The sequence below is a fragment of the Lissotriton vulgaris genome, chromosome 3_1 (genome assembly GCF_964263255.1).
Source record: "Lissotriton vulgaris chromosome 3_1, aLisVul1.2, whole genome shotgun sequence".
NCBI classification, from domain to species: domain Eukaryota; kingdom Metazoa; phylum Chordata; class Amphibia; order Caudata; family Salamandridae; genus Lissotriton; species Lissotriton vulgaris.
In genome coordinates, this window is record NC_141689.1 from 1,148,602,106 (window position 1) to 1,148,629,869 (window position 27,764).

At 41.4% G+C, this 27,764-nt stretch overlaps 1 protein-coding gene across 1 annotated transcript in view; it reads left to right on the forward strand.

Moving 5' to 3' along the window:
- LOC147727588 (uncharacterized) overlaps positions 1–27,764 on the forward strand; it is a 92,964-nt gene that overhangs the window by 55,083 nt on the left and 10,117 nt on the right. Inside the window, exons 13-15 of the mRNA XM_086963142.1 lie at positions 3,464–3,481; positions 15,652–15,681; positions 18,219–18,236. Coding sequence (XP_086819268.1) covers positions 3,464–3,481; positions 15,652–15,681; positions 18,219–18,236 — 66 coding nt within the window. The remainder of the gene's footprint in view (positions 1–3,463; positions 3,482–15,651; positions 15,682–18,218; positions 18,237–27,764) is intronic.

A 27,764-nucleotide genomic window follows, 5' to 3' on the forward strand; every position in this document is an offset into this window, starting at 1 on the left:
CAGATCCACACCGATCCGAAGACCACACTCAGAGGCACCTTCCTCTACAGGCCACCTGGACCCCGTGCTCAATTCAGTGAAGACATCACTGACTTTATCACCCCACACGCCCTCCCCTCCGAGGACTACATCCTACTGGGAGACCTCAATTTTCATCTGGAAAAGAGCAACGACAGAAACGCCATCACCCTACTGGACAATCTCGCCAACCTTGGACTCAAACAACTTGTTAACACCCCCACTCACCACGCAGGTCACACACTCGACCCCATCTTCACCTCCAGCAAACATATCTCCTTCAGTCACACCACAGCTCTCCATTGGACGGACCACAGCTGCGTTCACTTTGTCTACAAAAAGACCACAACCCACAACCATCCTCAACCTACTTTGAGAAGAAACTGGAACAAAATCACCATCGACCAGATCTCCTCATCGCTTCTTCATAACCCCCCTGCCCACTCTTCGAACCCCAACCAAGCAGCCATTAACTTCACTCAATGGCTAACCAACAGCGCCGACAACCTAGCACCTTTGAAAAAACGTCAAAACAAACTAGGCAGCAAAAACGCTCCCTGGTTCAACGATGATCTTAATAAATCCAAGAAACTCTGTCGCTCCCTCGAGAAGGCCTGGAAAAAAGACCCAAACACCAGCACCAAGGACGCCTTCAAAAACGCCACCCGCACACACCACCAACTGATCCGGACCGCCAAGAAAGCTGCACTTAAAGACCGACTAGACAACAACGCCCACAACAGCAAGGAATTAATCAACATCGTCAAAGAATTTACCAACCCCTCAGCCAACTCCAACGACATCACTCCCTCTCAAACCCTTTGTGACTCCCTAGCCTCGTTCTTCCACGACAAAATCGCAGACATCCACAACAGCTTCGACAACCAACCCGAGACCAACCCTCCCAACCTTCTGCCGTACCCTCACCCCCCCGAACATCCTCAACAACTGGAACCCTATCTCCACCGAGGACACCATCCGTCTGATGAATTCCATTCACTCTGGTTCCCCTACAGACCCATGCCCTCACCATATCTTCAACAAAGCAGACTCCATCATAGCACCACACCTCCGGGACGTCATCAACTGCTCCCTCAACTCTGCCACTTTCCCGGAAAGCTGGAAACACGCCGAACTCTGCGCCCTTCTGAAAAAACCCACAGCTGACCCCACCGAACTCAAAAACTACCGCCCCATCTCGCTCCTACCATTCCCGGCCAAAGTCATCGAGAAAGCGATCAACAACCAGCTCGCCGCCTTCCTCGAAACCAACAAATCCCTCGACTCCTCACAGTCTGGCTTCCGAGCCAAACACAGCACTGAGACCGCCCTCATCGCAGCAACAGACGACATTCGAACTTTACTGGACAACGGAGACACAGTCGCCCTCATCCTCCTTGACCTCTCCGCAGCCTTCGACACAGTCTGTCATAGCACCCTCCTACAACGCCTCAGAAACATCGGAATGCAAGGAAAAGCACTGGAATGGATCACCTCGTTCCTTACCGGAAGAACTCAGAGAGTCCGCCTTCCACCATTCAAGTCAGAGGCCACTGAAGTAATTTGCGGCGTGCCACAAGGATCTTCACTCAGCCCCACCCTCTTCAACGTATACATGAGCCCCCTCGCAACCATCGCACGCCAACACAATCTCCACATCATCTCCTACGCTGATGACACTCAACTGATCCTCTCACTCACCAAAGACCCGAACACCGCCAAAACCAACCTACATGAAGGAATGAAAGAAGTAGCCGAGTGGATGAAGCACAGCTGTCTGAAACTGAACTCAGACAAAACAGAAGTCCTTATCTTAGGTATCTCCCCCTCCGCCTGGGATGACTCTTGGTGGCCTGAGGCCCTTGGAAAAGCACCCATCCCGACGGACCACGCACGGAACCTAGGCGTCATCCTGGACTCCTCACTCTCGATGAACAGACAAGTCAACGCCGTTTCATCATCCTGCTTCAACATTCTTCGCATGCTCAAAAAAACATTTCGCTGGATCCCCACCGAAACTAGAAAAACGGTCACCCATGCACTGGTCACGAGCCGCCTGGACTACGGTAACACCCTATACGCCGGTACCACCGCAAAACTTCAGAAAAAACTCCAACGCATCCAGAAAGCATCAGCCAGACTCATACTAGACATCCCGCGTAAAGACCACATTTGTAGCCACCTGAAAAACCTCCACTGGCTCCCCGTCAATAAGAGGATAACATTCCGCCTCCTAACCCACGCACACAAAGCACTTTACGAACTTCGACCCGAATGCCTCAACACTCGACTTTCCTTCTACACCCCCTCCCTCCAGCTACGCTCCTCCAACCGAGCCCTTGCTACTGTTCCTCGCATCAACAAAACAACCATGGGAGGAAGATCCTTCTCCTACCTGGCAGCTAAAACCTGGAACTCACTTCCCACTCACCTTCGCCTCACTCAGAACCACCTAGCATTCAGAAAGCAACTTAAAACTTGGATATTCGACAAGTAATTCCCCACCCCTCTTCAAGCGCCTTGAGACCCTCTGGGTATGTAGCGCGCTATATAAATTATTTGACTTGACTTGACTTGACCGGCACCGCAGGGGCTCTGGAGGCCTGTGTTCAGCCATGGCCCTTGGAGGGAGTTACGGTGGGGCAGGAAGGCGGGGCGGGGGAGGGGCAGGGGGAGGGGTGCTAAAAACCGGAATATGGATAATTGGAGGTAAGTAAACAATTTAATTAATAAAACGAATTTCGTAGTGTGCACTGCATACATTTTGTAAATTGTTTTTGTGTAAATATAAGAAATACATTTTGTCAAAATTGCTCATAATTACATAGAATGCTATTACAGTCACTAAAATGTCCTTGCATAATTTTTTTACTCTTGACTGCATTTTGGACTATAATATAATGCAAAATACAAAAGCAGGCTCACAATAGCTGCCCTTGTTCTGTTATTCCTGTGCCTGTGTTCCGTTGTGCCAGTGCATTTGTAATATATGGCACATTTTATGTGAACTAATTTCGTGAATTTCACATAACAAGCACAATGTGAAATTCCCAAAGTTATGAAATTGCGTGGTGTGATTTAAATTTCACCAAAGCCTGGTAAAATCTTTATTATATACATAACATGCAGTGTATACAGAACACCTTGCAATAGTTTCAGAGCTAATTTCTTCCTTTTTTACCATGTTATGAACCATTTTCATAACATAGACTTTGGTCACAATATGATTGCTCATTTTCCCATTAATCAAGCATCAAAATTGAGCTAACAGGTTTGCCATGTTTTCCTCAAAAGAGAAAGTTTTGCTAATGTAGCACCTCACTTTGATCACCTTCAATAGCAAAGACCACCATTAAACTTTGAAAGCAGGAACTAGATGTTTATAATGTCATAGAATACTTCAAAATATTTTGCTAGTACTAATGGGCATTCTCTCCCTTCACAGGGTGCCAGAAACATGGGGGTAAGAAATAATTTATTCAGTTCAAACTTTTGAGACTTTTCACCTTAGCAGAGAGTATGGCAATGATATATCATCATAATGCTTATTAATGCTTTCCTTTATTCATTCAATATATAAATATTGTCCAAAGTAGCTGGAATTTCAGTGATATAGCCAGGTATCCATCTTTAACCATAAAACTGACTACTTGATGAGTGACCACTAGAAAAGGTATTGAATACTCACATTGTAACTTATATGCTTAAAATGTACTGTCTGTAGTCATGGAATGTAATTTTTTTTAATATATAAAATGTAGATTTACTTTTATTTTAAGTAATCCTGGCACCTTTATATCAAGCGGTCCTATATCGAATGTATGTGTGTGTTAGAACTGGTGTTAGAAGATAAAAAAGATATATTCAACATTTTTTCTCTGTCAGGTTGTTTTATTAGGATTTTCTATTTTCTAGTTTCAAAGTGGTCCACGGCATAGGCCAGTAGATATACAGTAATAATTTTTTACAGTAACTGCATAAAATAATAAGGGGCACATGTATCAATCAAATTTGCATTTGCAAACAACCCGAATCACAAAAAAGGCTTTTTACATATATCAAAACCCATTTTGCAATTTGGTGAACTGTTACTGAATAGCAAAATGGGTTTTTGATTCGGTATTTGGGAGGGGCGTGTTTAGGGCGTCCCGTCCAAATAGCGAATCCTTATGTATGAATGTTTTGTGACCATGAATGCAGTCACAAAAAATTCAAAATTGACCACCTACTTCAAGCACCACACGGACCCCTTCCCCTTTGAGAATGCATGTAGGAAAAAAAATTCCCATGGACCACTGCCTGGTGTTAATAAATGAAAAGAAAACTTTTCCTTTTTTTTTAAACCCAACCTGTTTTCCTTTAAGGAAAACGAGCTGCATTTAAAAAAAAATGCTTTATTTAAAAGCAATCAAGGACATGGTGGTCTGATTACCCCAGCAGGCCACCGTCGCAATGATTTTACAGATTCCTAGGGGGTTGCAAATTGGAATCTACCTCATTATTATTAATGAGGTAGGTCGATTTGTGACACCCTAGGAATCGGTATATGAAACTCTTGGAGTTTCATACATTGGAAATTGCGATTACCCAATTGCAATTCTCAGAAAATCGCAATTAGGTAATCGCAATTTCCAATTTTGATATATACGGGCCCTAGATCTTTTCCAGATTTGTCTAAGTATGGGGAAGATGAAGTTATTTCACGCTCATGTTAACAATATAAGGGATTATACTTCTGCAAATTCCAGGAACTTAAATATACTTTTATGCAAAGATTCCTAAAGTCATTATTTTAAAAAGGGTAAAGTGCATGACCAAAAATACATTGGAAGTAGATGCTAGGAAAAAGTAAACAAAAACTTTCCTAGTATCAATTAAACAATTTTCTTTTTATGGAAACCTTAATTGTAGGTGAAGTTGTACAAAAAGTTCACAAAATTAGGAACTTGACTAAATTCAAAGTTATGATCTTTGTGTGACTTTTTAAATTGAGATTTTTTTTTTTTGGGTGCATTTCCTGATTTTATTCAATTGCTAAAAATAGCTACAATCGATAATTGAAAATCGGCGAGTTAAAATGAGTTCAAATAGTGGAAAATCGTTGATAGTTCATGGGAAGGTGCGTAAAAGATTCATAATGAATTTTGTAGCCAGAGGAAACAAGAGGGAAAGACTGGGTTGGTGTCTTTCTTTTATCTGACGTTTTAAAACATAACCTTTCAGTAGGGTTAAGCAGTGCTTCACCTGAGAGCAGGGAAACCTGTGGGTCAAACATTATGTTTTCACAGAGTGTAGTTTTGAGAGTCTCGTCTGAAAGTTGTTTCTCTTGGAGGTAGATTCTGTTGGTTGTCTGAGGTCAAGGAGCGATGTTTTGAGGATAACACAGAGCCTGGAGTATAGTGTTAGAGGACAAATTTGTTATGAATGAATTTGAGATTTTGCATTGATATATCAGGATACTCTTTATTTGATGAATTGGCTTCAAGTTGAGAACCTTTATTCATGTTTAAGTGGGACTTACGACTAGGAAAAAGTGGTAAAGTAGGCATGCATAATGTTCTTACAGAACTCAAAGCAGCATCACAAATGCAACATTATTTTTGCTTTTGCATATTCTACCCAACTGAAGTATAAACTACACATTTGTAAATTCATTTGTTGTATTGAAGTTGAACTTCAGAAGAGGGTACAGTCCTAAAATAGTGAGATTTAAATATTGTGCTTTATGAATATTATAGCAAAAATAACAATGAAAAATATAGACACAGTAAGTATATATTGGCAAGCAGAGGGTAACTATACTTTACTCAATATATATCCATTAACAATACATATCTTTAAGTTATGTAGATGTTGGTTATGAATTGTAAATCTATACATAGCAATCCAATCTTGCCTGCAGGATATTTTCCTTGTGATTTTGCTGTAGTTTTTTTGTAGTACGATATTTCTATAGTTGAAAATCTGGTACAGAACCCTGGAGATACAATACTGAGTAGCTAGGGACTTTCCGTGCAAAGTAGATGAATATCTACAGGTACCAACTTTGTGGATAATCATACATTTTCAGACTAGAGGTATCTCACATATCAGAGAACTTCACTTGCACCAAAATGATATAGGAATAAATAGTGGATATGCTGCAGTTAGTTGCACCAATAAGTCTAGTTTTTGATTCACCTATGCAGGCCGGTTGTATAGACTGCAATATCTTGACTTGAGCAATACTGGAAGGAAAATATGCACAGTGCAGTGAAGATCTAAATGTGGATATTTAAAAGGCGGTATTGTGATATCCCTGCAGGATGGTAAGCAAGAATAATTTATTTTGAGGAAAGAAAATAGGGACGAAAAAAGCTTGTGAATTTGTAATTTTCGCAACAGTAGCATTGCTTCATAGAGTCAATGAGTATTTGAGACAATTCTCAAGAGAACAAACCTAAATTGCTTTGTGAACACACATTGGTAATGTATGTAAACTATGATGGGTGAAGTTTTCTGAGGGCTCTGACAGAAACATCTGTGACTCTGAAACAAATATAAACTTTGGAAATGCACATGGTAAATTACAAATATCCTAATAGGTGCTGCATTTGTGGCATGACTTAAAGTAAATATTTTTCCTTTATGGATGTTAATATTAGATGCAGATGGTTTTTACATGCATATTGACTAAGGATAATATTTAACTCTCGTACTAGAACTAACTTCACCTTGAGCTTTTTTTGGTTAACATGAGGACAAGATGCATAGTGATGTCTGTACTTGTGCACTGCCCCCTTGGACAAAGCAATCCTAGTGTCTCCATCTCAATCTGTGAAGGTCTTGAAAGACCTTCAAGAAGCTCCTGCCTCCTAAATGAGCACAGAGTTCTGAATGTGCTTGTCCTCTACTGGGATGGTCTCCATAACAGCATAGACTGCATTCCACAGGGGGGAGACATAACAGGGATCCTTTTTGGGGATATGAGGCCTATCCACAACCTGCAGACTGAGTCTGTGGACTTAATACTTGAACGCTCAATTTTGATATCACACAGACACACAGACACCTGGAGTTGTAGGATAAGGCTCAAATTTGTCTCCTTAGGCTTGCATGACTCCTTCTTCTTGTGGCTCCTTAGATTGGATTAACCCCCAGGCTGGTCCATAGTGAGGATCAAATGACCATTCACCCCCTTAATCTTTTTTAGTTAAGTATTTTTTATTGAAGGATAACAAATAGTAAACAGTACTGTCAGTAACCAAATTTAACAAGATAAACAGAGTCCAAAGTTAATAAACTCGGTTGAATGGGGAATCCCTTAAAATCACAGAAGTATGAAATACTAGTATAGGGCTAGGAAAAACGAAATGAGCAATAGTAATTATATGCTTTATGAGTTTTTTTTATTTACTTAAAGGAAGAGAGAGGAAAGGAGACACTAAAAGAGAAGAAATGGAATAGAGAAGGAGAAAAAGAAAAAATAGAAAAAAACATGAGTTTTAGGAAGGTAGCAAGTGTGAAGATAAAAAGGTGGTAAAAGGTAACCAAAGTAAATCAGATTTCATTTTTTGAGATACCGAAGAGGATGAGCTAGTAGATATTCTATGTTCATCACAAATAAGGTTCAACCAAATTAAAATACATAATTTCAAGTTATCATTCCAACAGGTTAGTATAACTTTGAAGGAAAGACCAATACAAATGTCAAATAAAACTAGGTTTTGAAGAAAGATTATTGAAATCAGCAGATAAACAGCCAGATTCATCATTGTCCCGTTTTGTGAGTCATTAATAGCGATTATTAAGGAATCGCTAATAAGGACTTGCAAAATGGGATTCATGTAGGAATCGCAAAATAACTTGCGATTCCTACAGCTTCCTTATTTGCGATTAGCAATTTGCTAATCGCAAATAAGGATGCGATTTTTAAGTGTGCCAGGGGTGTCCAAAGGACACCCTGTAGCACCCTGAAATGAAAATGTAGGCTGATGTTGCGCACACACATGTCCAAAGGACATGTGTGTGTGTAACATACAACTTAGAAAAATACACTAAAGTGCATTTTTCTAAGTTTTCGCTATTTACCACGAAGTCAGACTTTGCGGTAAATAGCACCCAAAAATTGCGAATTCGCAAATAAAAAATGGTTAATGAATTGCATTTAAGGAATCTCAAATAGAGATTCCTTAAATGCAATTCCTCGCAATTTAGCGATTTTGCTATTAGCGATTATTGCATTTGGGATGATGAATCCCAAATGCAAAAATTGCGCTCGCAAAGGGCTAGATTTTCAATGATGAATCTGGCTAAAAGTGCCCCCAAAAATATTTTGAATAGAGAGTGGAGTATTAAATGAAAAAATCAATCAACATTTTGACCATATGGCTTTCCAAAATTCATTGACTTTAGGCCAAAATTAAAGTAGATGAATCAAAGTACCATCAAAGGAGAGCCATGACCAACATAAGGGACAGATAGAGCAGTCAATTTTATGAAGGAGAAAGGTAGTAATAACAGATCTACTGTATACAAAAAATAAAGATTGTGAAATATTGGCTGCTTTAGAGGTACTAATAAAGTTTACGCCACAATTGATCCAAATGATATGTGGCTAATGATTGAGATAGGTCTTTCTCCCATAAAAGTTTGATAGAGGATTTATTCCTCGTAGTAATAGGGGAAGACAGTCATTTATATATGAAGGAGACTCTAAGGGTAAAATCATTAGCTTTATTGTATAACGGTGTTATAGGGGTAAATGGAGTAACATCAGATGTAAAATTGTTGTTTAATAAAAAGATTGGAGTACAGGAAATAGTTGATTATATCTTTTGAAGGCAGGAATCAGGGAGGTCATATTTATTCTGCAACTGTGGGAAGGACAGAATGAAGATTTGAAAGACTAAATGATACCCATAAAAAATACCCCTTTCCTTCCAATGTTTGAAGTAAAATGAGTTATGGCGAAATTAATACATTTATTGTACCAAATAGAGGATGCAAGAAGATATTGACAACAATTGGATCCTTCAGTAAATAGTGTAAGTAATAGATAGTGGGAGGACTTTAAAATTGGATGTTGAGATATGAATGTACAATTGGACAGGGAAACCACATCCTGAAAAGAAATTTCATGCAAAAAACAACAAAAAAAACAATCCATGTTGGTAAAGGAGAGTAGTGGTATTCTCTAGCTATAGTTTAAGATTGTCGAATTAAAAAGTCGGTATGATATAAATTAAAATCTTGAAATCTTACACCATCTTCAGTCTTTGGCTGAATTAGCTTAGCTTAAACTATATGAGCACATTTGTGGTTCCAGAGAAATTTGGTACAGATGGAAAAGATTTGGAAAAAATAATAGTAATGGATTATAAAGGGTAACATAGAGAGCGTTCAAAGAACGTGAAGGAAAATCATAATTTTAATGGTGTCTAATCTTCCCCAACAGTATAAAAAAAGAGGAGACCAGGAGGATAACAACATTTGGAGTATAAGTTCTAAAGTAGTAAAATTAAGAGCTAGTGTACCAGGTACGGTGGGGGAAAACCAGACTACCGGGTACTTAATTTTCGGGGGACACCATGTAAAGTTAATCTTGTTAAACATATAGCGATAACAAGTGGAGTTTAGCGGTAAAGTCTCAGTTTTAGAGAAATTTAGCTTGTAACCAGAGATAGAGGAATATAAAGCAATATCTTGTCCAGGTAGGTAGAGGGGTTAGACATGTAGACTAGAAGATCATCTGCATTGGCTGAAAATTAGGGGGCATATTACCAACAACTAGCGATAATTTTTGTCTCTAACTTGTTTAGAGACAAAAATTATCGCCGCACATCGGCGATTTTTATCGCAGATAAACCTTGCTATTAGCAAGGTTTATCGCAAATGCGATAAAAAACGGCCGCAATGCATGAATATCGCTGAAAAGTCAGCGATATTCATGCATTATCGAGCAAATGCTCTTAGCCATGTTATCCACCTCCCATTGGATAACATGGCTAAGAACTGCTCAGGGCAGGTGTTAGCTTTTGAAGATATTCGCGCTTAGCGCGAATATCTCCAAAAGTTGGTAATAGGAGATAGCGATGTTAGGGACTGTTTCCAGTCACTAACATCTTGGCACGCCCACTTTGCATGTCATTAGTAATAATTATCACTGACATGCAAAGCGGGGCCCAAGATGGTCGCTATCTCCTATTAGCTGTCGCTAACTGCTGTTAGCGACAGCTTGGTAATAGGGAGATAATTTTATCTCCGCTTTCTTGGCTTTTAAAGCCAAGAAAGCGGAGATAAACCCCCTTGATAATATGCCCCTGAATTTCTTGGGAGTTCAATCTAAAACCAGTAATAGAGGAGTTGCATCTGATACGTTCAGGGAAAGGTTCTAAACAAAGAAGGAAAAGCAACAGGGAGCGAGGACAACCTTGTCTAGTGCCTCTGTACAACTTAAAATATGGAGAGAAATGGCCATTAACAAATACACAAGCATGTGGTTCAATATATAACAGTTTGATAAAAAAAAAAAGATTTATGGTCAAACCCAAACCAACAAAGCGTAGAAAACTGTCAATTTATGCAATCAAAAGCTTTTTCAGCAACAAGTGACAGGGCTTCCAGGGGAGAGGAATATTTTTACCTAAGGGCAAGAATGTCAGAGAACATTCTAGAATTATCAGATGGAAGTCTGCCCTTAATAAAAACCAGCCTGGTCAGGTTTAATATAAAGGGGGACAATATCCTTCAAATGAGATGCCAACATTTTTGCGAAGATTTTACAATCGTTTGGGGATAATGACGGAAAGAGCCTCCAAAAAAGAACTGCAGGCTTTAGAGTTAGACAAAAATGAATTAAGGAGTTCAAGTAATTTAGGAGCAAAAATAGAGGAAAAGAATGAGAGAAGTTCAACAGAAAAACCATCAGGACCCGGAGCTTTAACTTTTTTTAAAGACTTGAGAGCGTGGATAATTTCCTGAAAAGAAATATCTTTTTCAAAGGGTAAGAAAGTATCAGGAATGGAGGGAGGGTTAGGGAGTCCCAGAAAAAATGTTGATATCACATTCAGAAGGAGATATTTCCTCTGTATACAATAGTTCATAATAGGATTGAAAGGTATTTATACTATCAGAGACAGTGAGCAACATCTTGGTGTTACGAATAGGACCAATAGTTTTCTGTCCCAATTTGATTTTTAAATATTTGGCCAACATTTTCCAAGCCTTAATTTGTCCTCCCTGGTATTTGGACTTGATTTTGAGAAGGAATTACAAGCATCAACCGTAGCAATCTTATTCAGAGCAGACTTGGCTTTAATCAGTTCCTGTAAATTCGAAGAGGATTTGGAGGTGAAATAGGTATGTTTGAGAACCTTTATATGTTGGAGAGCTGAGAAATACTTAGCGTTCAAAGCTTTCTTCTTTCTGGCAGAGTAGGCAATAGTTTATGCCCTGAAGGAAGCATTAACAGCATCCCAATTATTATGAACAGAGGTATCTTTAGATTGATCAATTTAGAAAAACTCATAAATAGAGGCAGTTGCTTCCAAAATAAAGTTTGGTCTGATAATAAAGTATTATTAAAATGCCAACTGGCCTGTTTTAGAGGTGTTAAGGGACATATCAAAAGAAGACAAAACAGGAGCATGATCAGAAATAAAAATAGAACCGATTTTTGATAATTGAATAGTAATGATTTGGAATACAAAATATAATCAATACGAGGCACAGTGTGATGTACATTGGAGAAAAATGCGAATACATATATATCAGGATTACAGATTTTCCATACATCAAAGCTTGGATGAGAGGAAATGGCTGATTGAAAAGCTTTATGAGAGTTATCAGTTTTAAACTTACACTTAGACTTTCTATCAGTGATCGGATCTAACCAATCAATAAAATCACCAGCAATAAGGATATTGAGTTTAGAAATAGAAGATAATTTCAATGTAACATTATGCCACAATTCCGGGTCAGATTGAACAGGACCATAAATATTGAAGAAAGTGACTTGCTTTTCAAAAATATTAGCTTCAACCAAAGCCCATCATCCATTCGTATCACATTCAGTTAATAAAACGTGAATATTCAGTGACTTGTGGAAAAGAATGGCAACACCACCTTTATGGTTAACAGCAGGAGAAAAAAATAACCTGATTAACCCATTGACGTTTAAGTTTAAGAGATTCAACATCATTACAATGTGATTCGTGTAAAAAAGCAACGTGTATTATTTTTAGAAAGATGAGAAAGTACCTTTTGATGCTTGAGGGGAAGCTCTAGACCACGGACATTCCACAAGACAACATTAAACATGTTGCGGGGTGAGGGACAATAAACAGGAACAGGCACAATGGGCTGCAAGATCAATAAGAAAGACAAAATGACACAATTTATCAACCATGAAATAATATACGTGGACAGTTATGACAGGAATAAAGGAGCGAATAAAGAAAACACTCATGTAAGAACAAGAATAGTAAGGAGGGAGACAAGAAGGAAAAAGTCAAATGAAAGAAAGAGGGAAAAGGGGAAAGGAACACAAAAAAGAGAAATGAAAGAAAGATCGGGGATAAAAATCCATTGCTGCATTGAAAAGGTTAAAGGATAAGCGAAGGGCATGTTTACGCTGAGAATAAGAACAGGAACAGAGAGGAGAACAGAAAAGTTGCCCAACAAGTAGCCTCAAATTAAAAGTAAACATAGAGACAAAGGGGTAAAGTAAGACCTATCATACATAAAATTAAGTATTAGGAACATATATAATAAAATACAAGAAAAAAAGAAAAAGGAAATTTGTCATACACATAAAGAGGTATACAATTGGAGCAGAACTCGAAAATAAAGAAATCCATGAAAAAATGTAAGTGTATTTGAAAAAATATCAAGCATTAGTCTCCATATTGTTATTTTAATGTTAAAGAAAAAAGTTTTCAATTTATCCGGGTCATCAAAAGAAGGTGAGGTGCCTTCATGGGTGATCCTACAGAGGCATGGATGTAGAATACCACATGGAATGTTCAAATGTCTCATCTGTGTTGAAGAGCTAAGGATTCCTTTGGAGGGACATTGGTTGCGTGGGAAACATCCTGTGAAATAAAAAGGTTATGGCCAGACCAAATAAGACAACGTTTTACTTTAGCAGCCTTCAAAACACGCATCAGGTCAGTAATTTATGATGCCACGTGGCTTAGCTGAATGAGGTTGATGATGTCCCAAACGGTGTGCACAATGAATGTTAAGAGGAAGGAAGATTGAAGATCCAGGAAATCCAGAGGAAATTCCTTCAAGAAGTTCAGAAGATCAGAGCCCTCAATATTCTCAGGAAGACCATAGATGCAAAGAATATTCCGTCTATTTTGGTTTTCAGGGTCTTCGGTGAGTAGTTTGAGCTTTTGGATTTCCTGTTCCAAGGTATCTTGGCAGTTATATCTTGAAGTTGTGTTCCAACTCCAACATCTTCCCCGCCATAACAATCCATCGATCCTTGAATTGTTGTAATTTTTCTTTAGTTGCACACATAAATGATTGAAGACTGCGTACTTCATCTAAGACAGAATCCAAGACAGGATTCTGGGAAGATAAAATAGGAGGTGGAGGGTCGTTCTTCTCTCTTTTTGGTTTTGTACCTGAAGGAGACGGTTTGGAGGATGCATGCAAATTGCTGGCCATCTTGTAATAATGAGTTGAGCGACGTGTAATGGTTTGAAAGGGATGAATCCAGCCCACACACCAAGGAGGAGGGTATCAGCTCAAACTGTTCAATGAAAAACAATATATAAAGAGATATTCAGAAGAGACTGGGAGACCACAGAACCTGGTTTATCTGATGTAGATATGCCTGTTAAGAACTAGTAGGCATCATAGGTAAGTACCACAATGGTCATCCAGCAGTAAATACATTAAATATGCACACCCAGGTTACCAATAGAGAAAGACATTTGCTTGCAAACTTGTTTGGGGAGGTAATTCTTTACTGCGCGAACCAAAACAACTGGGAGATGCAAAACCACTGCTGCAGAAGCCGGGTCCAGGGTGTGTTTTTTTATGAATATTGTCCAGAGATGGAAAAATCACCAGTTCAGATGAGCAGCAGCAGATATCACATAAATCAAAAAGAAAAACATTTAACACGAGCGACGCAACCTAAAATGGCAGCCTCTCGTTTCTAGATGAGGAGAATCACCGCCGCAGCACACAGGTTATAGAACGCACCTTCATGTTGCAGAACGTCATGCGGATTCACCGCCGATGACGCGGGCCGTGGACCACATCCGAAGAAGGCAGGTGCGGTAAGTGAGAGGCCACAGAAGCAGAAAATGGGACATGAAACGCCTTCTTCCTGAGTGCACATGACAATGGTAGGGCTAGAAATTTAACTGAAATCTGATTAAATTCCGACAGTTCCTTGCCATTTAGTAAGCGTTTTGCTAGTTTCCTACTTAAAACGCAGAAATTGCAAAATATGTTTCTAATTGGTTTTCAGTTTGAGAGGTTGCACAGGTTTTGAACCTTATGTTCACAGCCCCAATCTCGCATTATTTCAAGATTGCTAAAAAAGATTTCTTTGGATAGTAATAATGTCGTATTTGTAGCGGGAGCCCCAGTCACTGTTTTATTTTTTTAAATCTTGAGTTTGCATTTCTCTAAACCAAGCTCTCTTCACATGTATTGTCTGCCAGTGTGGATGACTTGTGACTCCTCCACCTTGGAACATTCATCGATTTAGGCAACAGTTCCTATACATTGATTTACACACATGTGATTCATTGTCTCTCTATGATATGTGTGTGAGGAAATCTCTCTGACAACCTAGATTGGGAGGAGTATTTGATACATTTGAGCTTGCAAGTTGATAAGGAGTCTCAGAAGGCAGGCAGTACAAGTAATTTATTAAGGAACAAGCTACGTGTAAGGGGACCTTACCGGGCCTTAGAATGTAACAAGTCCAGCCCACAGCTCTAGACATCAACCTCACCTGATAGGGCTAGAACACTATGCCATGATGACTTCATGCATTCCACACAACTCAACATTCCACACTAGGCAAGAATAGAGGACACGCCATCCTAGAACAGAAGGAAGAATACCACCATCGAGCTATAAAAGACATTGGAGAAAGGAGCTATGGAAAAATGAGAAGCACAGATGACGTGTGGTAGTGAGAGAATCCATGGAAAAGGGGGTTACTGGGGAAGGCGTTTAAAAATGTTTGTTGTAAAGGGCGCCACCAAAACTAAAGCTGGCCCTGAGCGAAGGCCAATATTTGAGCAGTGTTTGGAAGGGAATATGATGTGGCTGCTTTGAATTTTTGAGATTTCACTTTATAACAAATGTAACATAATATAGCGAATGATTATCAATTTCTTGGCGCACATGGTTCAAATGTCGCATCCTATTTTATTGACCAGTCTCATTTACTGAGGTAATTTTGTATCTCAAATTGCATTAACTGTGGTGTTTATTGTGATATTTAATGTTGGCTTTAGAAAGTTATAAGGATAATACAGTCTGAACCGGAATAACTGATGATTGGCAAATGCAGGAATTCATTCATCATCCAAATATTGGGTCTGTTAATTGCATATAATGCTTTTCGAAAGATTAACAACCAATTTTAATAAGCAAACAATTTTTTTATTATTTCAGGGACTTCCTGCAAACTTTAATCAAGCAGTGGTAAGGCGAATTCATAATTCTGTGATGTCTCTCTATGGTAGTAAGAAATTAGCTCCATATAGGTCCATGGATGCTAAATGCTTATATGTATTAAAACCCCAAAATGAGAAAACATTGAGCTTTACGTAAAAAAAACATTACTGCTTTGTACGGAATAGATTCACCAACATTTTAAGACACTCATACACTCATACAACAGAACATAACACTTTGAAGCTACGTATAACAGACGGTAATTGGAGTGGAAATGTCGAGCTTATCAAAAAAAAAAATTACAAACTGTGCATATTCAAATCTATTAGCATTAACGTTAATATTAAAGCGACAAAAAATCATTTCCTGTTGAGAGGTAGAAGAATATAACACATTAGTACACCACATTGGTTTAATGACAAAAAAGGGCATACTTCTGAAACCATCCGTTCTTCCCAAAAATTCAAATTGACCCAGAAGGAACCAATTTGAAGAGTAATGATTTAGAGTCCAATTAGCAAATATGTGGCAAAGCATACGGTGTGGTCATGGTATCTTGTTGCAGGAGTGGCCCTGCCACCTGATGTATGCAGTTAGTGCTGAGGGAATAAGCACTGACTTGTGGCACTTCTTTGCTACCTTGGCATGACTTTTACACAGTTGTACACATTTTTAGAGAAAGCAAAACTAACAGAGTCAGGTCTTAAAGAATCATATTTAATATTTAAGCCACGTTTAAGGCAATTCTTGGTGTGCTTTTGCTTTTGTGGTACGCTGTGGTGTGGTTAGGGCAACAGCACCACACTAGGAAATAGTAGGGAGGGAATCGAGAGCCTCCTTAATAGTAGGGAAAACAATTTGGAGTTCAACAGTCAATCTCAAATCTGGGGGAACCGGGTTCGAGTCTCGGCAATGACGCTCAACATCCTGTGATTCCGGGCAAATCACTTCATCTCCCCGCGCCTAACAAAAATGAATGTGTAAGCAACTGGTGCTCATTTAAAGCGCTCCGATACCCGATAACTTTGGGTCAAGTTTGCGCTATATAAAACTCCCAAAAAAAAACTTGCTTGTTTTCAACACTGTGTTTGCAAATAGTTTGCTATTTTGACTAAGCAAGTGTATGGAGAGTGTTTAAAAAATATATTTTTTAACACAAATAGATCGAGATAATACTGCAAGAGAATGTGCGGCATAATTTGACCATTCTTGATATATAATTTAGATAACCCTGCTGCATAATTTTGTCCTCTATTTCTCCATAGTTCTAGAGGCCCTCACAATAGTAACGCTCTGTAGAGTTCTTAGTGGGCTTTCATTATGCTGATAAAACCCATATTGCGCAAGGACCGATCAAACATTTTGCAAATTGCCATAGTCTCTGTGAAATAAGCTTGGATGGGATGGACCTTTAGGAAACTGAGATGTATAGTGTGTGATTCTTTGTTAATAAAATTTCATTACACCCATCCTTCCAATATTTTGCCCCTACATGCTGGCCGCCTGTCTCTTAGATGGTTGGGTATAGCTGGCAGTAATATGTAAAAATCTTTGCTACCACCATATAATCTTCTTGTGCCTCAAATATTTGCTTAGGGTCCCAGGGCTCCATTGCTACATCACTGGTTTGGTTTTGTAGAACACTTGCGATAGTTAAATATTGGAAGCACAGTTAAGCCATTGTTTTTCGAATTGCAGTCTAATCATTTGGATATTTTGATGGCGTTAATTACTTCTATAGACCTATATTTGTGGTCTTTTAATTGATTTCTTTGAGTTTAATTCCTCCACCTGCCCTATGAATGTGTAGTCCAGGAATGCTCTGTGTATTATAGAGTATTTGTACTTTGGCCATAAACAAAGATAAATGCACTGGAGCAAAATTGATAACATTGAAGCATATCGTAGATGCTTGTGCATAAAGGGATTTTTCTGATAATTTATTCAGTGCCTTTTTCAGATGCTCAAAGAATCTCCAGATTTGCTTCACTGCACACCGTTGTAAACATATTAGGACTTTAGGATCTTTATTGTAATTTTGAGTAGTTTATGGGTTCTCCTAATTTGTTCTAAGACAATTCTTTCTACATTGGTTCCATTGTATTGTATTGGGTAATTGCCGTTGTATCCATAAATGAGATTGGCCTATGTTTTTTAAGCTACATAGTGGCCATGTGTATGCAAATGTAATGTTTCAGTAGTGTAATTACTCATAGCTCTTTATACACTAGAAGATTCCTTTAAGGGTTTGATGATTATGCTGGAGTGTATACGTCACATATAATCAAGTAGAATATTGAGAAAGCATTATCAGCCCAGACGGTTCAAGGCTTAACACACAGGTGCAGTGCACAAGCGTATAGTGCTTTCACTGAAGAAAAGTTCATCTAATGAAAATGCAACAGTCCAAATGTTACAACTGTCAATCTAATTAATTTGTGGAATGTCACATGCTAGAAGTATTGTTTGATAATATTTTTTATGCATGAAAAATGATAAGTAAATATCCTCTAACAATATGAGCGGGTAATTCAAAATAACATGAATTTTTTGTTTTACTTCAGCTTGCCAAGCTACTTGGGGTAAGAAATTGTTATGTAATTTTTGTTTGTATATGAAGTCCGCTAATAAATATTTTGTACACCAGAATTTGCCATTTGTAGAGTGAAGAAAGCTGCATGTTGAATCTAAATTTGCATACTCTAAAAATCCTTTTTCTCATTTAACCACTAGCGCTAGACAATCAGGAATCATCTCTATCAAAGGATCGAAGAGAAAGCCTTTGTCTTGGTTTTTAACTAAAGAGAGTAAATTGGGTTTAATATCTTTTGCCAACTGTCTGGTTGACTTAATCGATTAATCGATCAAGGACCAGATGTACGACCATGGAAATAGCAGCCCTTGATAGATGCACTAGCAAAAACATATTGTCATGTGTTTAATTACGCTGATAACACCCAGCTAATTGTGTGTATTGACAACGCTCTGGACGCTCAGGGCAATGTCCAAAATATCCTCCGGTTCACTATGAACTGGATGACTTCTAATTCCCTGAAGGTAAACCCAGATAAAGTGCTGGCTGTGACCACAGGGGTTTTGCCATTGTCTAGTCTTTATTGGCCTCACGAGCTGGGCACCACTCCAACCCTGGTGCCAGCAGTAAAGAGCCTAGGCTTAAAGCTGGACACTGGAAAATCCCTAAAGAGCCAGGTATCTGCTGGTGTAGGGAGTTGTATTGGCCTAATGCGGCGGTTCTGGAAACTGGTGACCTTGCTGTCCCTCTACACTATGCAGACTGTTGTAACGACACTAATCTTGTCACGCTTAGATTATGGCAATGCAGTCTACATTGGGCTTCCTGACATACTTTGGGAAAGCTACAAGTGGTCATGAATGATGCAGCAAGGCTGATTTTTAAGCTGCCAAGTAGAGCATGTGCTGCCCCCTTGCTGCAGCAGTTACACTGGCTCCTCATCAAGCAAAGGGTCAAATTCAAGGGGCTGTGCATTGCGCATAAGGCCCAGTTTGGAGAGGCACCCAAATACATCAAAGACCGCTTTCAGCCCTATGTGTCTGGTCGCACTCTCCGGTCATCAGATTCTCGTCTGTTAGTCTGTCCACGTTTCAACAGAATGACCCTAGGGGGCCAAGCATTCTCTGACACTGTCCCCCAGATTTGAAAAAAACTACCTGATGATATGTGTAAGGAAACCAGGCTACTACGATTTAGAAAGAGACTCAAAACCATTCTCTTCACTGAGACGTTTAGATAAGCTTACTCGGTTGTGGGTAGCTGCATGTAGGGATTCTGGACCACTGATTTATATATGTTTAAAGCGCTTAGAGACCTCCCTGTGATAGGTGCTCTACAAAATGCAATCTAACATAACATAACATTTGTTTCAAAATGTAACCTGGAGTCTCTGGGAGAAATGATTTGTCACTCAGTGTACCCTGAGAATGAATAAAATCCTTTACATTTTGGGTCATGAAAAGTTGGTAGACACTCTAGTGTACCAGTAAAATATCATGTTTCCTTGTAATGTTCACTGTTTTGCAATGTTACCTACTGCACTCAGCACCCACAACCCCTACATTTCACCTTGCATTCTGTGGCCCACTATAGCTACACCAGCATACAATACGTTTTCATTACTTCTTCTCTCCTATGCAGCACCCTTGAGTTGGAAGTCAAGCACAGAGCTTTGGTCAATAATTCCCTGTTTCCCTCACCCTCTCCTTATATATTCCTCACCATGGTGATATATGACAGAGACCCAAGGATGGATTTGTGTATGAAAAATCCATGAGGGGCATGATTTTTATTCTGAAAATGGCATCAGCAAAAGGTTTGGAGGGGTGAGAAGCTGCGTCAGCTGAACGCCAACTGTTGGGAGAGTGGAGAGTAAGCTAGGCGGCGATATTGGAACTAAACTATTGAGGTGAGGTGGGCAGTCACCAGGGTCCTAAGGGAAGGCCTACAACGTGGGGCTGTGATGAGCTTGAGGAGACCTGTATTGGCTCTGCCATGGGCAAACCGGATACCCGCCAACCAAAACAAAATTTTGAGGTGGCGAAGAAAGTAAACAGGCCTACTACGGAGGAGAGTGCATCGAACAGGAGGGATATGGCGGGAGATGCTGCGGCCACTAAAGGCATGGATATGCAACAGATTTTGCAGGAGATGCGGCAAGGGTTCGCTACCGTGGTCGACAAGGTGGATCGGATGTCATCCAGAATAGACGGGATAGCGCACAAAATGGACCCGCATGAAGAACAAATTAAAAGAGAATAAAAGAGACTGAGAGGTGCATTTCGGACAACGATGACATAGTGGCAGGTCACACGGCGCAACTAGCAAGAATGGACAAGCTACTGCAGGTTATAGCAGTGAAGAATGAGGACTTGGAAGCCCGTAGTAGGCTGAATAACATGCGCATTACTGGTGTACCGGAGTCCACCAACACTGGGCGTATGGAGGAATATGTAGAGAAATTGCTTTTGGCCACCATCGGTGCAGACGCCTTCTCCGCGCAGTTCATTGTAGAAAGGGCTCTGAAGGACTGGGTTATTTAAGACCCAGCGGTGCCAGGGGACAACACCTGAAACCTTTGTGGGTAACCTGCTCCGGCGTACGAATGACAGAGACACGGGACACTTCCTTCGGCGTCAAAGATTCAAGGTTTATTTACTGCAGGGAAACACAGAAGTCACAGGAAGTACAACGAGTGTAGTTCGGGGAGACTGCTTCAAATTGGTTCTGTGGATCGCTCCTTTTATACATAATTCTCCCATAGGTTTACATGGTATACAAAGGTTTACGACTTGGTTCCCACAATTATCCCCGAGAGGGGTCACTTTGGTCGCTTTGATACATCCAAGGTCCGGGCATAAGTGCGGAAACATTTGGCGGTTCCCAACTGTAAAAACCCATCTTCCCACCATTAGTACATTCCAATCGGCAGTAAAACAGATCGAAGAAGGAACAAGAACAGGTGCAGAGGAAGATGGAGACAGTGGGGAGATTGGAAAGGGTGTAAAAGGGGAGGTATCGAGAAACACGAGCTACGGGCATCAAAGGGACGTGCCTAATGAGATGCACGGCTGAGACAATAGACCGGCACGGCAAGATGAGCCTCGAGCGGGGCCATCTGCCTTACAGTATCATCCCCCTCGTCATAAAGACACTTTCAAAGAACATGTGTCTTCCGCGGATGTCTTGGGAATCCCAGGGTCGTGAAGCGGACAACGTCCGTTCGCTGGCTACTTGAGGGCAAGAGACAAAATGGATGCCGTATCTAAGATGGAACCCGTGGGTACAGATGAAAAACCCACGTAACAAACGAACGGTTTAAGTTAGCACAGCGAAACTACGCACACTTATGAAACTCGTCATTTGCGGTTCGTAGATACCGGACTCGACCATATTCGTGCGAGTCGAAAACACCACTTACAATTGTCACGGAACCTCAGACGCTCCTTTTGCCCTCATGTAGGCAAGCACTAGTCAGAATCATACTCGATATTCATCAGACCATCTAGATGTTGCTGTAACATAGCTCTGTCCAACCGAGTCCCCTTGGTAACAGGCGGCTGTCTTATACACGTTGTAGCGCAAAGGCCACATAAGGCAGGACCACACTGCACGCAAAGGCAACACGTGAACAGGAACGCCACAACAACTCCGATAATCATCAGAATCTTCCAACCCCAAGTCGACATCAGGCCCCAAAACCACCCAAGTAGCGTCCAATCCCCTACATCCACGTGTATGGATTCAGAGATCTTATGTAACTTTGAAATGGCTTGATAGACGGTCGGAGCGTTATCTGGAATGAAAATACAGCAGCTCGAATGGATCACCTTACATACCCCACCTCGGTCTGCTAAGATCACGTCTAAAACCATTCGGTTTTGTAACGTCATAAGTCTATCCGCCTGAAGTTCTGTGGTGATATTACCAAGGGCACTGGCAGTAATATTAGCTGTCGATTCTACCACTCGAGTCAACTGTCTCAGGTTCCTACTATTAACCATAGGCCCCCAAAACGGGAGGAAACCCTTGAAAAAGTCTCCTGCCTCTTGACCGGCAGTATCCTCTTCGCTAATTACGCCTCTCACAACTCTAGTTTTGTGATAGTCTGCGTCTACAGTGAACGTCGGAGGCAACAGATTTGCAATAAAACATGAGCCCATAAAGTCAGAGGGCAACCATGCATACGCACGATCATGGCAAACAAAGTATGTACCCTTGGCAGCCAGAAACACAGGGGACGAGACCATCGGCAGAGTGTAATTTTCAGTGCAAGCACTCTCTCCAAGTCGGGCTGCCTGGACCCTCCGTCTGCGTCGGCAATGCTTCATAAACCTGTTGGTGAATTAACCTCAGTTTAGCAGTCAGATCATGAAGATAGTCAATCAACATTGGGTATTCAAGACTGGAGAACACACCCGGTCTAGGGACCCCCCACACATTCGCAGGACGACCGAACACTATTTCATAGGGACTAAGCCCTACTCGGGAGTGTACGGTTGCCCTAGTTGACAATAAAGCTAAGGGTAAAGCATCAGGCCACGACAGACCAGTCGTAGCCTGAATCTTCGCTAGCTTCAGTTTAAGGGTGCCATTATACCCTTCAATCAAACCAGCTGACTGGGGATGATTGGCGCTATGGAATTTTTGATTAATTCCAAGGCCCTTACACACACTCTTCATCACACTCCCCACAAACTCACTTCCGTTATCCGACCATACAATCCGAGGCATTCCATACCGAGGAAAGTATTCCTTCAGTAGGATTTTCGCAGTCGACAGGGCAGTATTGTCTTTAAGAGGGTAGGCTTCAATCCATCGGGAGAACGCGCAAACCACAACTAAAACGTATTTCAGGTTGTTGCATCTCTCCATATGGATGAAGTCTAATTGGATCACCTCAAAAGGACATGAAGGGGGAGCAAAGTGTCCAGGAGGAGTTGGGGTTCCCTTACCAGGATTGTACAACATACATACCATACAATTCTTAACCAAACGTTCAGCACATTTCGTGATACCATTATTCTTCCACACATGAGACAGCACCTTACAAATACCTTTCACGCTAATATGTGCTAACCCATGCGCCATTGTCACAACAGCCAGCACATACGCATCCGGTAACATCCATCTCTTATGTTCCGACAAATCGACCCAACAACCATTCGCATCCAACTTTCCCGTACTTTCTTTCCACTTCCTCTTTTCAGTCTCGGTGGCCTCATTCTGAATTGCTTTCACACTCTCGATAGTGTCCTCACACATACTAGTCTCCGTAGGCCACCTAACCGAACTCGTCAAATACATTCTAGTGCTAAGATTCCGGGCAGTCTCCTTAGCAATCTCATCCGCAAAGGCATTACCACGACCAACATCATCCGTCACCTTACGATGTGCACTACATTTAACAATCGCTACCTGCTTAGGCAACGTAAGTGCATCCAAAAGATCATTCACAAGTTGTCCATGCTGAATCTTCGTACCATGCGATGTCATAAAACCTCTCTCTCTCCACAACCGTCCAAAGTTATGGGCGACACCAAACGCATATTGGCTGTCGGTAAACACATTCACACGTTTCCCTTTCGCTAACACACACGCTCTAGTTAGAGCGATCAGCTCTGCAGCCTGGGCAGAGTTCTGATTCAATCTCGCAGTTTCCACAACAGTATTCAAAGTCACAACAGCATACGCAGTAGTCACATCACCATTCGGCAATTTAAAACATGAACCATCCACATACAGAGTTCCGTCTGGATTTTCCAAAGGAGTGTTTTTAAGGTCCACTCGACCTTTTGTTTCCTCTTCAGTCCTCAGATAGCAATCATGGGCTGCTATTTCATCTGACTCTGTGCTAATGGGTAACAAAGTCGCCGGGTTTAGAACATTGCAACGTTTTATCTGAATGTGACTTGCCAACAGCGTCAACTCGTACCCAGACAACCTCGCACTCGTCAAGTGCTGAGTTTTCGTACGATTCAAAAGAGTGTCGACTGCATGCGGAACCATCACCGTAAGCATATTATCCATGACCAATCCTGCTGATTGTCGGATGGACACTGCAGCTGCCGCTGTTGCTCTCAAGCAACTCGGCAATGCTCTAGCTACCGGGTCCAAGGTCGAGGAAAAATATGCACATGGACGTTGCTTACCACCAAAAGGTTGCGTTAAGACACTCAAAGCACAACTTTCCCTCTCGTGAACATATAGTGTAAACGGCTTACTGTAGTCAGGGGTACCTAACACAGGAGCCGAACACAATGCGTCACGCAATTCAGAAAAACTCTTCTGACATTCGTCCGTCCATGGTAAAGGAGTTGAAACATCCTTGCACGTAAGAGCCACCAATGGTTTCGCTAGCAATGAAAAATTTGGAATCCATTGCCTGCAATACGACGTGATACCTAGAAAGGCACGCACATCTCGTTGGGTTGTTGGCACAGTCATTCGTGCAATTGCTGCAATTCTCTCTGGGGTCAACCGTCTTCCCTCCTTTGACAATAAGTGACCCAGATAGGTTACTTCTTGACAACAATATTGGAGTTTAGAAGGTGACACCTTGTGATGTAAGTCACAGAGATGTTGCAGCAACGACACCGTAGCAATTTTGCAAATGTCCTGAGTATCTGCAGCCACCAATAAGTCATTGACATATTGGATTAAAGCCGCACCAGCCGGCAACGAAAACGCATCCAGTTGACCCTTCAAGGCTTGACTGTAAATCGATGGACTCTCACAGTAGCCCTGAGGAGCGCGTTTAAACCGGAAGCTGCGACCACCAAGAGAGAAACCGAAAAGGTCTCTGCTTTCTTCGGCATTCGGAATGCTAAAGAAAGCATTCTTCAGATCGATCACCGAGAACCATGATGCAGAAGCTGGAATCAGAGTCAGTAGCGCCGTGATGTCAGGCACAACAGGAAACTGAGGAATCACAATTTTATTTACCTCCCGTAAATCGATAACAAAACGATAAACAGGTGGTTTCGAAGGATCAGTACGTTTTAGAATGGGCAGTACAGGGCTGTTGCACACGTTTCCCCGCGTCTCTTCAATAACATCTTTCTCGATTAGATCATAAATGATCGCTAACAGTGCTCGTTCACCATCAAGAGAGATTCGATACTGGGGAATACGTGGCAACCGTACATTAGATTTCAGCTGAACAACATAAGGGGAGATGTCAAGCAGGCCCACGTCGTTGGGACCTTTTGCCCACAAAGATGCAGGAAGAGAACTCAATTCCGGTGGAAGCTTATCGAGAGACAAGTACATAGGAGAGACAACCCTCTCTCCTAACGTAAGCTTTACACCCGCAGGAGAACAATACAAAGTCGCATACAAACGTTTTAGCAAATCCAGGCCCAAAAGATTTTCACCACAACCCGTAGTCAAAATCAACGGAGCTTCCAGCTCACGAGGCCCTATTGTAAGGGGCAAAGGGCACGAAACTGGATTACTAACAGGGGCGCCATAGAATCCAATGGAAACATTTGTTAAGCCAGACAAAGGTGCGCCAGGGAGTTTTGAATGCATGATGGAACTTTTCGCTGCACCAGTGTCCAACAGAAAAGGCTCAACGACGCCCGATGTAGCAACTGCAACGTAAGGCCCTCTCTGATCAACCGGAACTGATACCACTCCCTCTCCTTGTCTATGGCTGTCCTAGTAATTACTGTCGTCAGCATCCTGATCGACGTAATAATCGTCTACATTGTACTGCGCAGATCGTCCTTGCGATGATCCGCGTTGATCAAAACAGTTATTGGAATTGGATAAGTTATCTGAACGATCATTTTGAGCACCACTGCCCCTACCACGTGATGTCTGCTGAGAACCACCACGACCTCCCCTAGATGAGTTACCACTGTTTAGAACGGGACAGTTGAATTTTAGATGACCCTCCTGTCTACAATAGGCACACTGATTGTACCCTAACGAAGATCTTTGGGAAGAGGAGTCGTTTCGAGGTTGTGACCTATTCGATTTGCACTGCGGTCTACTTTGCTGCGAAGCATTCTGATTCGAACGCGGAGGATAGGCCTGCTGCAACAACACTTTAGTTTTAAGTTCTTTCGTCTTTTTATCAGCGCGGTCGTTCTCCTCTTTCTCTCTGTTCTCATAATACTGTGCCGTAGCCAATATTTGAGCCGAGGTAGAAACGGCCCACGCACTCTCAGAATTTTTTAATTTATTGCTCAAATCGGGCAATAAGTTAGAGACAAATTTGTCCACGAACAATCGTTGACCACCCTCAGTGCCCATATCCTGACCACTATGATCGATGAATGCCTCCTCAAATCTCGTAAAGAAATCGGAGACACTCTCATCCTTCTTCTGTCTACAAGCTGACAATTTGTCCCAATTCACCCTCATAGCTGGCATAAGAGTTTTCATTAGCGTAATGATTCTTTGAGGAAGAGCAGCAATCAACTGTTCGGGTTTAGCACCACCAGTTTGCAACCCATCCGCTGCTACAATGGCAGCCCAATCACCACCTAATTCGTTTGGATGATTCTCCTGACGAATCTTAGCCCATACCGGTTGTGGTACGACATTGCCAAACAGCATATCAATATCGGCAAGATTCATTATCGTAGCATCTACGAGCTGCGATAATTCTTTATAGTACCCTGCAGGATTTTTGCGAGGGTCAGGCAAAGATTGCTTCACCTGTAACACTTCAGAGCGTTTCCACAGGAGATGAATCCATACTCTCTGGAAGTGTGGCGGAATAATAGGCAGAGCATTAGGATCACCTGGCATCCACACTGATGGAACCTCACGCATGGGAAACTGACCAGACGCATCTAACTGCCTTTCAACATCCTCAACAAACAAAGCTTGAGGTATAGGAGTGGGACGGAAAGATAACAACCGCTCAACAGCACGTCGAACATTAGTATCCACTATCAGTCCATTCGAGAACTGAAGCTGTAGATCAGACAAAGCGGTCAACACCTCGTCAGGTGCATCGGCCGATATCTGATCTCGCAGAACCTTGCACATTTCTTCGAACACGTATCTTTGTGTCGGTACATTGAATTGGCAGAACGTATCAAGTACAGCACGTGGAGGATTTCTAAGAGGGTGCGTCATCCAACCCATCGCCATATTATATAGCGCAGCACGTTCCCTGTTACCGGGAAGCTGACTACGTCTTTGAGGACCATCTGAACCAGCGGACCCAAAAACAGGTCCAAGAGAATGGAAGAAGCTAGCCGCAACAGGAGAAGTACGACTCCGAGTAGACGGAGAAGTATAGCACAAGGGACTAACAAGAGAAGGAGTAGAGACAGAAGCAACAACAGGAGTTAATAGAGCAGGAGCAGTAGCGGGAGCAGGAGTATGTGGAAGCGGAGGAGCAGTAGGAATAGCAGTCGGTAAGGGAGCAGGAACAGTCGGAAGAACAGGTGCAGGTTGAGGAACAGGCTGAGGAATAGGTGGAGGAGCAGGTACAGGGGGAACCACAGGAGCTGCGGTACCCTGTACATACGGAGGTGGCGACTTCATAAGATAAGACATTAAAGGATCCTCAACTGATTCTTCCTTCTTATCCGACTCCGTAGGCAAAGCAGGA